A 13,529-nucleotide genomic window follows, 5' to 3' on the forward strand; every position below is an offset into this window, starting at 1 on the left:
ATTATTTCTGGCAACTCCTTAAAGGTCTCTACAAACTTTTTAAGTTCTTGTCCATTGACTTCTAGCATTCCACTGGAGGATACAGAACATCAGCACAAGGAGTTTAATAATCATCATCTTCTTCTTCTTCACCACGTATCATTTCATCTTCAAGCACCTCTTCTGTCAAGTTTTGGCTTCCACTCACTGGCTTGTGTTTAGGACTTGGACTCATTAGAGTATGTGAACTCCCATAACTCCTGTGGATTTATTCCTGATATCCCCATCAGTCTTTCAGCAGCTGACGCTACTTCTCGTGCTGCATCTGATTTCTTTTTGGCCACCATTTTTATCTTCCAAGCTGCCTCTACCACAAAAGCCAGAAAGGTCTTCTTATTAACCACGATTGTATCTTCCTGAGCAGCTTCCTCACTCTCATGTAACATAACCTGTTTCCCAGTTCTTTGCCTCTGTACCTGTTCTACCGTAGGCTTTTTTTGACCTTCCACCCTTCTCACTGCTTCAGCATATGGTACTTTGTCAGGGCGAACAAAGATAACTAAATGGCCACACCGTTGAAAAATTAATTCTCCTACAACTCAACACAACGCTCCATCCAAAACTAGTGAATCTGTCTGCAAATAACTGATGGCTGGATGCCTCAGGTTGTATTCCACGTATTCAAAGCAGAGAAACAGAGGGGTTGGGTGAGTTCAGGGTGAGTGGGACAGTTTTCGGTTTTCTGCATTGTGTGAGATTTCTGGCTATAGATTTAAAAAAATAACCCAACATATGATACATTTCTGTAATGCTGAAGATGTTACCCATCCATCTGACGAGGAAAGAAGATGTGATTATATTCCGTGGATGCATGGCATACCCATTTTTGTGAACTGACTAAAAATCGTTTTTGTGTGTGAAATTTGGGGACAACACATCTGATCATGATTTAGCCTGTTACCTTTATTGAACATGCCTAAATACAAAAATTCATGGATACATTTATCAGAATTCAGGTCGAAATTTCATAGAACATGGTAAATTATAAACACTGTGTGTGTGTGTGTGTGTGTGTGTGTGTGTGTGTGTGTTTCTATATATCCTATCATCAACAACAGGCTTAAAGAGTTGGGGACAATCTGCAAATTAGATGCTGGGAAATAATCTGTTATCATGCATCCCCAGTAGGCTGGGTACACTTGCTGTTCTGCTAGCTAGGTAGTTGGGCTAGCAGCAAAATCCAAGTGCTCCATCAACAACTGTGTGGTAGATGTTGGGTCTGCACACATGAGAAGATTAGGAACTATTAATCTGGAACATATATAATGATTAACTATGGCAGGATTGATCACTCATTACCAGTGTCTTTTGGTACACTCCCAAAATTACATATTCCATAAATATAAACATGATCTTAACTTATATTTTTCTGATGTTATTGTAGAGGTGCATCAAATTCATGTTTCCAGCAAATATTTCTGCAATATCTTGACTGAAACATTTTTTATAACCTTAGGATCATAACAATCAAAATCTTGTGCCATTTTCCTCACCTTGGGTTATGCAGGGTCAACTTCCTGTTTGATGTTGGCCCCGCCCCCACATGTGACATCACACCAATGAGTGTAAGCAACTTTGATAATGTGGTTTCACAGCAAGGCTCAGCAAAAAAAAGGTTTTTATTTTCAGTGACCAGGGGAGAAAATACAGCCAATTTACTTTTACTGTCCCACTCACCCTGAATTAACCCTATGTGTGAGAAGCAGACATACAGCCTCTATAAATGTAATTATAAGTAGAGTAGCTCATTCTATCAGGTAGGAAATATCTATCAGAATGGACTATTCTATATATTTGGTGGAGCTCATTTTAAAGTAATTATTATTTTCTTTATGGGTTAATCTGCTGATTACGTTCTTCACTAATCAATTGACTGTTGTCATCAGCAAAAAGATGCAAGCGAAGGTGAGAGCAAGCAGCAAAGCATCTGCACTGTAGAAGAGTCGGTAGTTCAAATATCTTCACACTGACACACGCCTGGTTTGACTAGTGGAGCCCTGTTTGTTGTAATATCCTGTAAAATGCATGTTGGAAACTGGAAATAATTCACAGCTATTATATCATCACTCTGTTCCATCTCAGAAAACACAATCCTCACATGTAGATCACACAATCAAATAGGACTATCAGAATGTCTAATTCTAACTCCTTTCAGTGGCTGATTGTCAGAAAATATGTGCAGCAGCATACATTGTTTCGTACCGATTATTAGTCTGTGCTTTCATTAAATGATACAAACCATTACAAACTGTAGTATCTGAAAACAATCTATCATTTGTATCTTCACAGAGAGGGCAGATGGCGACACCTGAAGAAGATGTTTGGAAAACTTTGGAGAATTTGGGAGATGAGGAGTTTAAAATTTTCAAGTGGTACCTGAAGCAGAAGGTCCTAGAAGGATTCCCAGTGATCCCAAAAAGTCGACTGGAGAAAGCAGACAGGCTGGACACAGTGGATCTGATGGTGCAGTTCTACACTATAAACACTACTAAAGTGACCGAAATTATCTTAAGGAAGATGATTCAAAATAAGCTAACGGAGAATCTATCAAAACCCATATCAGAACCTGAGGGTAAGTCATAATCATTACTTAAAAACATACAGTAGATGTAACAAAGATCAAACATGTATGTTTTAAGGACTTCAACAAACATTAGCAAGCATTAGCTTTGTGGCTAATAGCTCCCTCTTATCTACAAAGACAGAAGCATATTTTGTGTTGCACCTTGGCATATTATAGAAGAAGTTACCAAACCAAGAAACACAGGCAGACAGTCCTGCATTTGGTGCCTTTTCTGGTTGAAGTTTGCTCACACAGAGTTAGTGTAAAATACTGCTTGGTAATATTATCTTCCTCTGTAATTAAGTCATCCACCTCCTGGTTTCTTTGGGCATCATGGAGTTCATAGAGTTATGTCTTGGACACACAACACATCAGTTGTTGTTGAGGGATACAAAGTAATTTGACAGTATTTATAACATTATTCAGGACCTGGTTGTCACTTGAGCTGAGAGGATTTTGTGAAAACAGAAATGTGTACACTTCCTAACTCACATTCACCTCTCATTGATTTCATGTTTGTTTTATTCATTCAGAGAGTCTTCGTGAGTGCCAGCGAAAACTGAAATCCAATTTCAAAAATAAGTTCCAGTGTGTGTTTGAGGGGAGACAGGATCTGTCTGCAGAGAGAAGCATCAATCTGTTCCACTGTCTGAATGAACTGAATGATCGTTCTCTAGTGGAGAAGATCCAACAGTCCCTGAGTTCAGGACGTCTCTCCACAGATGAACTGTCTCCTGCTCAGTGGTCAGCTCTGGTCTTCATCTTACTGTCATCAGAAGAAGATCTGGACGTATTTGACCTGAAGAAATACTCTGCTTCAGAGGCCTCCAACAAAGCTCTTTAAGTGGACATATGAACAATTTTAAATATGCTCAATTTCATACATAAGAAATTAAACATTTTGTTTGTGTTCATTTGCTTATCCTCTCACAGACTGGCCGATTGTGACCTCTCACAGAGAAGCTGTGAAGCTCTTTACTCAGTTCCCATCCTCCAGTCCTCCAGTCTGAGACACCTGGACCTGAGTAACAACAACCTGAAGGATTCAGGAGTGAAGCTGTTGTCTGATGGACTGAAGAGTTCACACTGTAAACTTGAAATCCTCAGGTCTGTATTCATGTATTTGTTAACGCTAATATGACTCCATGTCTGTGGATCCTCGTGAAGTTTTTTCTGATGATCATCATATGTAAACAACTGCTGTAGTTGCTGTGTTTATGTGATGTACTCAGATGACCTAACAGTAGAAAACTATGCTCCTTGTGGTTCATTGCCGACCATTCAAGATACAACCCCCACAGCAGGTTTAATAAATGCTTCTTTCAGGAGAGCAACAAACAAACAAACAGTTATGACTCACCTACTATTTGTGATGATAACCCACAGATTTATTCTATTCCATCAAAAAATGGTGTTCATATGCTCCCAAAGGGCCAGGTGATTTAAATCTAGGTAATTTATTTAGTCCAAACACATTATTACATCCATAGATATCCACAAACTGCCGTTGCATAATTTCGGTCATAATAACATCACATTTTTCTTCTTAGTGTACGCAATACGTCCTATTTGCATGTAAATGTGACAATTCATTGCCATCAAAATGGTGGCTAAATGCTGACCTTTTGATTGTCACCTCACTTGAGCCAATAGGAGCTTCTATACTGTCACTATGGGCAACAATAGCCAACAACGGCCTGTGTTGAAAGGAAGGACCTGCCTCACTTTCTCTGTTCCAGAGCTTATCAGTAGTCAGCAATTGGCCTGATGGGATTTGCATCTATTAGTCAGCAAGTGCGTTTCCATTAACCCTAGAAATGCGCAAAACCTAAATATCGCAATAAAAAACTGGTAATGAAAACACCTACATTTCGAAAAAACTCTCAAATATCGAGAAAATGTTTTTACGGTCTCATGAGGTGGTTTCTCAGACGTGTTGATATAGAGGTATATCGCAAAAGTGTAATGGAAACACTTTTTTCGCAAATATATGTCACCGGACACGACATTGGTGAACTCCTTGTTCACGATCCTCTCCCAGAAATCCCTTATCCGTGGTCGCTGCCACACATAAGGGCTTTGCCTTTGGAATACCACTCGCTCTCTTCGTCTTCAGTTGTAGACTACTGCAACAGCACTTACTTCCGCAAACAACGTGGAGTCTCGTGGGATGAGATTTTATGAGAATTATGGTTTGGAAGCAAAACACCTTTTAATGGAAACACCTGCAAGTCGCAATTGACCTATGGCTAAGCCACGCCCCCCTCCACTCACTAGGACAAGCTATCAACATTCAGTGACCGGCGCTATGGCAGGTGTCACAGTACACGGCATTTCACAGGAGGCAACTGATGATTTTTGGGGACATAACGATCAGATGTCATTGAGAAGTAACCAAAAGGGCCTAAACTACGCATTGGAGGGATATATTCATCATTTTATTGTTGAGAAGGTCGATGAAAAGCTTAAATTACAAGCCAAAATTTACAGGTCACAGTGTACGCTTGTGAACCGCATCTGGTTGCCGTCACCATCAAAGACAACAAGTTAAAGTGCCACTGAAGTTAAGGTTTTTGGCTCAGAATATGAGAAAAGGATAACGGCCTTTTTACCATCTTTACCAAGAGTGTCTCTCCGTTAGTTTGGTGCTACAGTATTTACACTGAATCATTCAGCATAACGTTTGCCAACCTTTGTTATCTCTGCCATTACAGATAAGTTAATGAAGCTAAGCTCCAGAAGTTAACGTTAGCTTAACTAGAGCCCTTTGGACAACAGCTAACAATGATGTACGATCACCAAAGTACAAAACTAGAACAAAATAGGCTAATGAACTCCCAGCAAACAAGGTGACATGATGAACAACGCAGCTAGGAGCTAACGTTAGGCTAACTTTAGCTAACGTTAGCTAGAGATGTTAAAGATAACTTTATATTTCTTTCCAGCAAAGTGACAATATGTTGCCTCAAACACAATGTTGACTTACCTTAGAACAGATGTAGACATCATTGTTAATCTTATTCACGTTGAGTTGATGTTGTGGTCTAACGTTACCACACAACTTTATCCAAAGGAGACACTTTTCTCGGTTGAGATGTGGTTTAAAGTGTAAAAAATACACCTGGTCGCCCAGCCTCTCAGGATACCTTGTGTCAGAGTTGCATGTACCCCATGCACACCGTTTGACCATTTTTAAACTTCAAATCTCAGAAAAAGCTCATAAAACCAAACAAAGTGACTTTCTGTAATGCATTTCAATGGACGTCCAGGCAGAGAATGTCCCAGTGTATGGGAATGGCTATACACACTGTGATTGGCTCATTGTGTTTGAGGGCGGGACTTAGACATAGGTCAATTGTACTTTGTCGAAACTTTAGAAATATTGCATTTATTTTGCGCAGAACTGTAATGGAAACGCGACTAATGACACTCCTGACCTCAAGTGCAGTTTTGAATGTGTCACTGGCATCACAGACTGTTATACTTATATACAGTAGCTCTTAAACAGACATTTCTGTCTGTGTTTAGTTTTTCACTAATAATCGCAGATTCAGTTTATTGTTTTAAGCTCTTATTTTAGAAGTGCCAGGACACAATATCATAGAAAATAAACATTTTACATATGTTTTTCTGAGATTGTTATCTGCTTTGTATTTGGACTATGTGAGGCTTCATGATGTGGCCCCATTGTGTTGTCTAGCTAATACCTCCCAGTTCTAGTCATTTGCACTTTTTTTCAAGAAAATATTCAGGTGAAGTTTAAAAAAAACAAACAAAACAACAACAACATTTTTTTCAGTGTGTTGAAATGTATATAACCCAATAACAGAAGCAATTACAGTGATTGTTTCAGTGTACTCTGGGTGTGCCTTGGATGTGTGTTTTAGGTGAATTGAGGTGAATTTTGCAGGACTGGTAAGAAGTTTTAAAAAAAGTTAATCATCTGAATCCTGCCCATCTTGCTTTAGGTTCATATTCGTGTCAGAATGTGTGGGGTTTTCCTGCCGACACTGATTTTACAATGTTTTCCTAATTCCAGTCTGTCAGGCTGTCAGATCACAGAGGAAGGCTGTGCCTCTCTGGCCTCAGCTCTGAGCTCCAATCATCCAGGAGACTCAGGAGCGAAGCTGCTGTCGGCTGGACTGAAGGATCCTCTCAGGTATGGACAGACAACAAAAGCTTGCACACTGCAGAGTTTCTAATTTCTTTCATTTCATATCCTTCCACTCTGGTCCATCATCATTAAGGATGTTTTACTTCTCCTAATTCTGTTCGGAGGAGTGAGTAGGCCTTAGTTAGGAAACACATGGATCCACAGAGGACGCATCGAATGGAAACGTTCATTAGAAACATCCAAAATTTGGGTGTAGAATCATTCTCATTTTAGCCCTGCTAGCAGCATATGGAGTTAGATTTGTGTCTTTATTACATGTGAGAAAATAAATATGAGAGAAAAAAAATGTTTGAGAGAAAAAAAAATATTTGAGAGAAAAAGTTTTCACACTGATAGCAAAAAATAATAATATTTGAGACTAAAAAAAGTTTTGAGAGAAAGTATTTTGTCATAGAATATAAAAAAAATAATAATTTGAGATTTAAAAATTGAAAAAACTTTTTTTTACTCTCAAATATTATTTTTTTGCTATCAGTGTGAAAACATTTTCTCGAAAAAAATTGTTTCTCTCAAAACATTAAAGTCTTTGCTCTCGTGTCAGGATTTTGCTTTCGCTGCGAAAATAATGTCATGGGCGGGACCACGTTCCTACTGGCCAGTCTCAATCGAATTGACAGCTTGGTGAGGATCGTCTTGGGAGTTGAATTCAACTAAATCATTCATCCACCATGGTCGATTCGCCGGCATAGATGCGCTGCGTTATTTGAGAGGGACCCAGCTGCAGACAAGATGGCAGACAAGGGTGCCGCCATATATCCAATCCATACCGGAAGTCCATACTGGAAGTTGGTCTGTGTATTATTCGCTGAAGAAGAAGAGGAAGAAGACGACGGAGAAGACGAAGAGAAGAATGCGAACAATACAATTTAATTATAAGAATTAGACAACTTTATTGTCATTGTACATTATACAATGAAATTCTGTTCAGCACTTAGCACTAGCAGTACTAGCTAGTAGCTAGCACTAGCATAGAGTACCAAGCCGCTGCGTTTATACGTGCCGTCATCTTCATTATATTTTAACACGTGTGTTATGTTCTCTAAGATGCAATTCTACGTGATGTATCGAATCATTAGGGGGACGTCTATGTGGGAAATCTCGGCATGCACAAATTACTACTACCGGATGGTGGGTTTAGCTACATTTGTTGTGTAAAAAGGAGGGCATGTCTCCTTGTGTATTAATGCTTGTATAACCTCAACCCTGTATTGCTCAATCAAGTTCTATACATCATTTTTTTCCGGAGATATTCTGAAAATAGTAACGAGAGTCGTCTCATGTGGTATCCGACATGAGCGACCCCCGAGGGTTAACCGGGTCAGATAAATAACGTATACATAGCCCTCAGTGTCTGCAAAAAAATACATTTGTATTATGTTTCAGTAATGCAGAGCACTAATACACATACACGTGGATATATAAATAGCTGTAGTGCCTCCTCCACCATGAGTCCTTTAGATCGGTAAAATATGGTTAATGTTAAGTACTTTTTTCAGATGCACCCCTCTATTTTGAGTGATGAAGCCAGTCTGGGGCACACAACAGTTTTTTTTTTAGCTTTTTAGTCGTAGGCTTTGTAGGTAGTTTTGTGTAGCCTGATCTTTGCCTGTTGGTAACAAGTCTGGCAACATCCATATTCTGTTTTTGTCTTAAGTACCTTTAATCATTATTATTTTTCAATTATACAGGTCCTTCCCTGAATTTTTCCGGGGTGGTCGAAAACGGCCATCAACAAGTGGATTCGGTAGCTTGGCGTCGAAGCACCCAAAAATATCGAAGCCTTTTGATATACATTTTTTTTTACTTTCTTCGAATGAAGAACTTGCGCCTCTTCCGTCTGATGAACTGGCCTTCATGCAGGCTGGACTGGGAAGGAGGACGGTTTCTCTTAACAGCGATGTGACATATGTGGAGGTATGCAGAAGCAATCACGTTGTAGTTGTGTAGTTCTAGACAATATAATTTTTGTCCCTTTCATGTGGACACTGTCCTCAGGATGACATTGAAAATGTCCTCACTGTTTAACTAAATTCAATCGCTGTCTAAATAATATTTTTTCTTTCAATGTAGTTGTTAAGGATATTGCAGGCCACTTACCCCAAAATGGTGGAGCTGCAGAACCGGTGGCTGCTTTACAAAGCAGGAGGTAATGTGCAGTATGTAAATTGACACTTCATTTATGTAAAATGGGTAATGCAACAGAGAATGGTAACAAACATCTGGGCTCTCAACTCCCTCATGACCTCTCACTACAGTGAGCATTAGTGTGCATTAGCTGCTGCCTTCACATCATCCAGGTGGGAGCTACACATTGGTTGTGATGATGTCCCCCCCCGCCTTGAGCACCTCAAACTTCTTATTGATGGAAAAGCACTACATAAATGCTATGTTATTTGTTATTCCGCATATCCATTTTTTCAATCATGTTTAATTTTACCAGGTGGAAATGGGAGGAGAAAAATGTCTGCAATCCCCTTTGAGGCTGAGGGCTCCACTGGTGCTATGCTCCGGAATATTTCAGATGGTGGGAAACGCACTCTTTACATAGTACCTCTTCAGGATGAGTTGGACCTCTCACCACTCCCAGCAAATGCCCCAGAATTTGCTTTAATGCCAAAGGCCAGCTGCAAACACTGTTTTGTAGAGATGCCAGTCCAAATGCTGGTTCTACATGACCGAAAATGTGCTAGCCAGGTGAATTTTTTTTCTAGACTTTGTTTAGGGATATTAAATTTCTAAAGTTAACTGAGTATGAATATCTTAAACTTGAAATGTGCTTAAATCTTTTAGATGATCTCTGATGATGACAACAACAAATTTTCTGAATTTTTGCAAACTCCAGTGCCAGGGCAGACTGAAGAGGACCACTGCCCTCAGCAGGTGGAGTAACTGTTACATATCTAACCATATTTGAGAAGTTGTCTCCTATGTAGGAGATGTTAATGCCTTGTACTTAATCCTTTTGTTTGTGCTGAACTGTCCTGTGATTGTGAGAGTCGCAACACACCAGCATTTCTTCACAGAGATACAGTGTCTGTCTGTCCATCCAGGAAGAGGATGTCCAGTGCCCTATATGTAGCAATATCTTCCCCGTCCTGCTTATTGAAGAACATGTCAGCCATTGTGGCCAAAGGTAATGGTTACCTATTTCTTCATGCTCTGTCTTGGGGGGGGGGTGTCTTGCTGTGTGCACTCAGGATGTCATATGTTTTGTGTTAATTATTTATTTTGGTTGAATGATATGGGGAGAGCTGACATGAACTGGATTTGTTTGTACATTAATGCCTTTATCCTTATAGAACTAAGGACACAACCTCACCTGAGAGGGAGCTCCATACTGCGATGGATGATATCTCATGGTAAGTCCGAGTTATTATTCATGTAGCTTTTAAGGGATTGTTCACCCCAAAATGAAAATGCACCCATTATCTAGACACCCTTGTGCAAATGGAGCTGCCTTAACCTGCCTCTTCATTGACACAAGGGTGACTAGATAATGGTTGAATTTTCATTTTGGTGAGACCTCTACCTTACTGTATTTGTATACAATGAGAGGGTTATTCAGATGTGTTATTTTTCACAGTGAGGAGGATGTGGTCATGTGGCTGATAACAAAGATGGATTTCAGCAAGACCTTTGAGCTGTGTGTGTCTCGACATAATATGCTCGAAAGAGGTCTCAAGATGTGGAAGCGTAAACAAAAGGCTACACCACTTAATCCCTTAAGGATGAAATTCCTCGGAGAAGCGGGGATCGATACAGGGGCCCTTAGAAAGGAGTTTCTGACAAGTGAGTAGTGGCCATTCATTAGTTAATTTTAAAAAGGGGAAATACATTTAAAAACCAATTTGGCAATATACAGTATAACATTTGTGTTGTCTTGTCTAATGGTTTTAATTGTTTTGTTGTTGATTCTAAGCAATGGTATCTGGGATTGAGCAACGCCTTTTTGAAGGTGGGAAGTCCAAAATGCCCAAATATTCGGTGAATGACTTTGCTGAAGAGCTCTTCAGGTATTTGCAGTGATGGGATTTGATGGGAGGGGTGGGGTGGGGCAATGGGTTATACATTGCTTTCTTTTTTCATTAATTTGTAGCCTTTGTTACAATCTTTAGCCTAGTGATTAAAAAGCTTGAAGTTCTTTGTCTTTCTGCATTAACTCCCATGTTCTCTTTTATAGGATTGCGGGTGAAATCTTTGCTACAAGCATTGCCCAAGGTGGACCTGCACCACGTTTCCTCCAGCCGTGGTGCTACGACTTTCTAGTATCTGGCAAGCTCTCATTGGATCATGTCCTGGACCCGAGTTTATCACCGCTAATAACCACAGTATGTTTAAATTTTAGGACTGACTGGATTATAAAACAGTTTTAGATGTGTTGATTATTGTATTATACAATTAAAGTTCACCAACTATCCTCCAAAATGATATTACAGTTGAATCAACACTTTGTAAAGTTTTTTTCTTAATTTGCGTTTAAGGCTGCAGAGGCGTCCGACTTGACCGACTACACTGCAGACATTCTGGATTGTGGCTATACTGGCAAGATCGACATGGAACACAAAGAGAACATTCTAAGGTAGGAACACTGTAAAAAATACTTATGTGGATATAACTGTATGGCAAAGGAAAGGTTTGCTTGCCCTGGAGATGAATGATTTTTGATTTCTTTGTATTCAGAGCAATCGGCCTGCATGTCATGACGAAAAGAATGCCCATGCTTCAGCAACTCCGTGAGGGCTTGGACATCTACGACTTCTCCCAAGTGATGCAGGCAAAGACGGAAGAGTGCCGCAGTCTGTTCGTCGCTGGAGACGACGAGTCGGTATGCTGTCCAATAGTGTTGCTATAGCATAGTTGTAGGTCATGGTATTTCCTTTATGAAAAAATCGGTAGGAGAGGGCTGCATTCCTTCCTCAGGTAAACTTATCGAAAAACATGAAGGTGCTCTTTACTCACGAGGAGGTATCCAAGGTGAATAAGAAAGATATGGTCCAAGGCAGCTCTTCAAGAATGTTTAAAATGCCTTTTTTTCCAGGCGGCTTACATCCTCATGAAAGCCAACGTCAGGCTGAAACATGTTGATGATTTATGATATAAGCCACATAAAATAAAAGATTTATACACTTTCTTGAAGAGCTTCCTTGGACCATCTCTTTATTATACCATGGTACGTCCTTTCTTCCTTTTTGCTGCTTCTTCTGACACTTTTAGAAGAATGTAATGAGTTTCATTATGTTTGGATCGTAGGTGGACTCTCATTATATCACTTCCCATCTGGCGCCAGAGATGAGCGAAAGGGGCTGCAACAAGCACCGCAAGGAGATCCAGATCCTTGAACACTTTCAAGACTTCCTGTACGAGCTGGAAGGTATGTCTACAACTACTCATTGAAAGTGCTGATTGTGATTTAAGATTTCCACTCTAGGGGTCCGCAGTGGTGTTGCGATCGAAGTATCAGGTGTCTGATGCAGCTGCCCACCATGATCCCAAATATGTCCGGATTCCATAGGGGAGTCATATTTGGGCCGCCACTCCAGAGGGTGGTTAGTTTAATTTTGGCATGAGGGTTTGTCACTCCACAGCGACCCAGTCTGGTGTTTGAGTTACGGTGCTGAGCTTGAGAGAGTTGGGTAGCTAGCTGTGTCTTTTGGATCGCCAACCGCAAGGTTGTGGCAAATCCTCAACATCTATGGGACAATAGTATGATGGGTTGGGTATAATGGGCTACCATATTAGGAGAGAAGGGGAGTAAATCAGAAAACAAAAGATTACCAGTTACCAAAGATTACCAAACTCAATGAGCATTACATCATATGTAAGCCAATATATATACTGACTGGAGATATTTTTTTTCCAAGTTGCTGAACCAGATGCCATGTCTGAAGACACCCCAACTGTACCCTCAGTGATGCAGTGGATTACGGGTCAAGCCCACAGACATCTTCTTCTTTCTGATCGCCAGAACTTCAAGATCACAGTGAAGTTTGACCATGACTGTCACAACATGCCTAACCACACAATCTGTTACCCAACAGTCAGTGCTTGCACGGACACCATAACATTCCCCGTTGCACACATGTCAGACTATGAGTCGTTCAAAAACGTCATGACAACAGCCATTAAATATGAAGGATTTGATAGAGAGTGATGCATTGTGATTCATGTGTGTAAGCCCACACGTTATATCCTCGAATATAAATACCATGATAGTTCATTCTATTGTGTGAGTGAGGTTCGAGTAATGTAGTGGACTTGAAGTTATGCCAACACATTTTCTAATTGACTATAAACCACAGTGTTGTACACTTGTTTGCCTTTGTCTGTGTCTGTTAAACCATACATAATGGCATGAGTAATGTGAAATAAACCTTTAATTTCCACATTAAGCTTTTCTTGTAATTACTGAAATGAACTAGTCTATTAAATGATTAACATAATACTTTTATATACATTTATGCAAAGTGTAATTATAAACTGTCATGATTATAAACTGTTCATACCTCAGAAACCCTGACTGAGGCGCCCTCTGAGAGCAGGAGGGTCAATGGAGAATGTAGCTAATACATAACACATACACATACACATACACAATAGGCTATTTGCACCAGTTAATCAAGTGAAACTACATTCCCCTCAAGTTTTGATTGAGTGGGCTAGTAGGCTATTTGTACTGGCTATTGATAAAAGGTAATACATAATTGCTTGATGTGGTGCCATTCAATTACATGGATTTGTGCTATTGCAGTAACT

At 39.9% G+C, this 13,529-nt stretch overlaps 1 protein-coding gene across 1 annotated transcript; it reads left to right on the forward strand.

Moving 5' to 3' along the window:
• Positions 1-3,470: 3,470 nt before the first annotated feature.
• Positions 3,471-13,165, forward strand: LOC126397365 (uncharacterized). The gene is made up of 15 exons (XM_050056074.1): positions 3,471-3,709; positions 6,642-6,761; positions 8,465-8,690; positions 8,847-8,922; positions 9,217-9,470; positions 9,567-9,656; positions 9,827-9,909; positions 10,076-10,135; positions 10,360-10,565; positions 10,696-10,789; positions 10,957-11,104; positions 11,258-11,355; positions 11,457-11,601; positions 12,027-12,147; positions 12,638-13,165. The coding sequence occupies exons 1-15, from the start codon at positions 3,471-3,473 to the stop codon at positions 12,925-12,927; spliced, it is 2,250 nt and encodes a 749-aa protein (XP_049912031.1). The 3' UTR covers positions 12,928-13,165.
• The last annotated feature ends 364 nt before the right edge of the window (positions 13,166-13,529 follow it).

Source organism: Epinephelus moara, chromosome 11 (assembly GCF_006386435.1).
Source record: "Epinephelus moara isolate mb chromosome 11, YSFRI_EMoa_1.0, whole genome shotgun sequence".
Lineage (NCBI taxonomy): Eukaryota > Metazoa > Chordata > Actinopteri > Perciformes > Serranidae > Epinephelus > Epinephelus moara.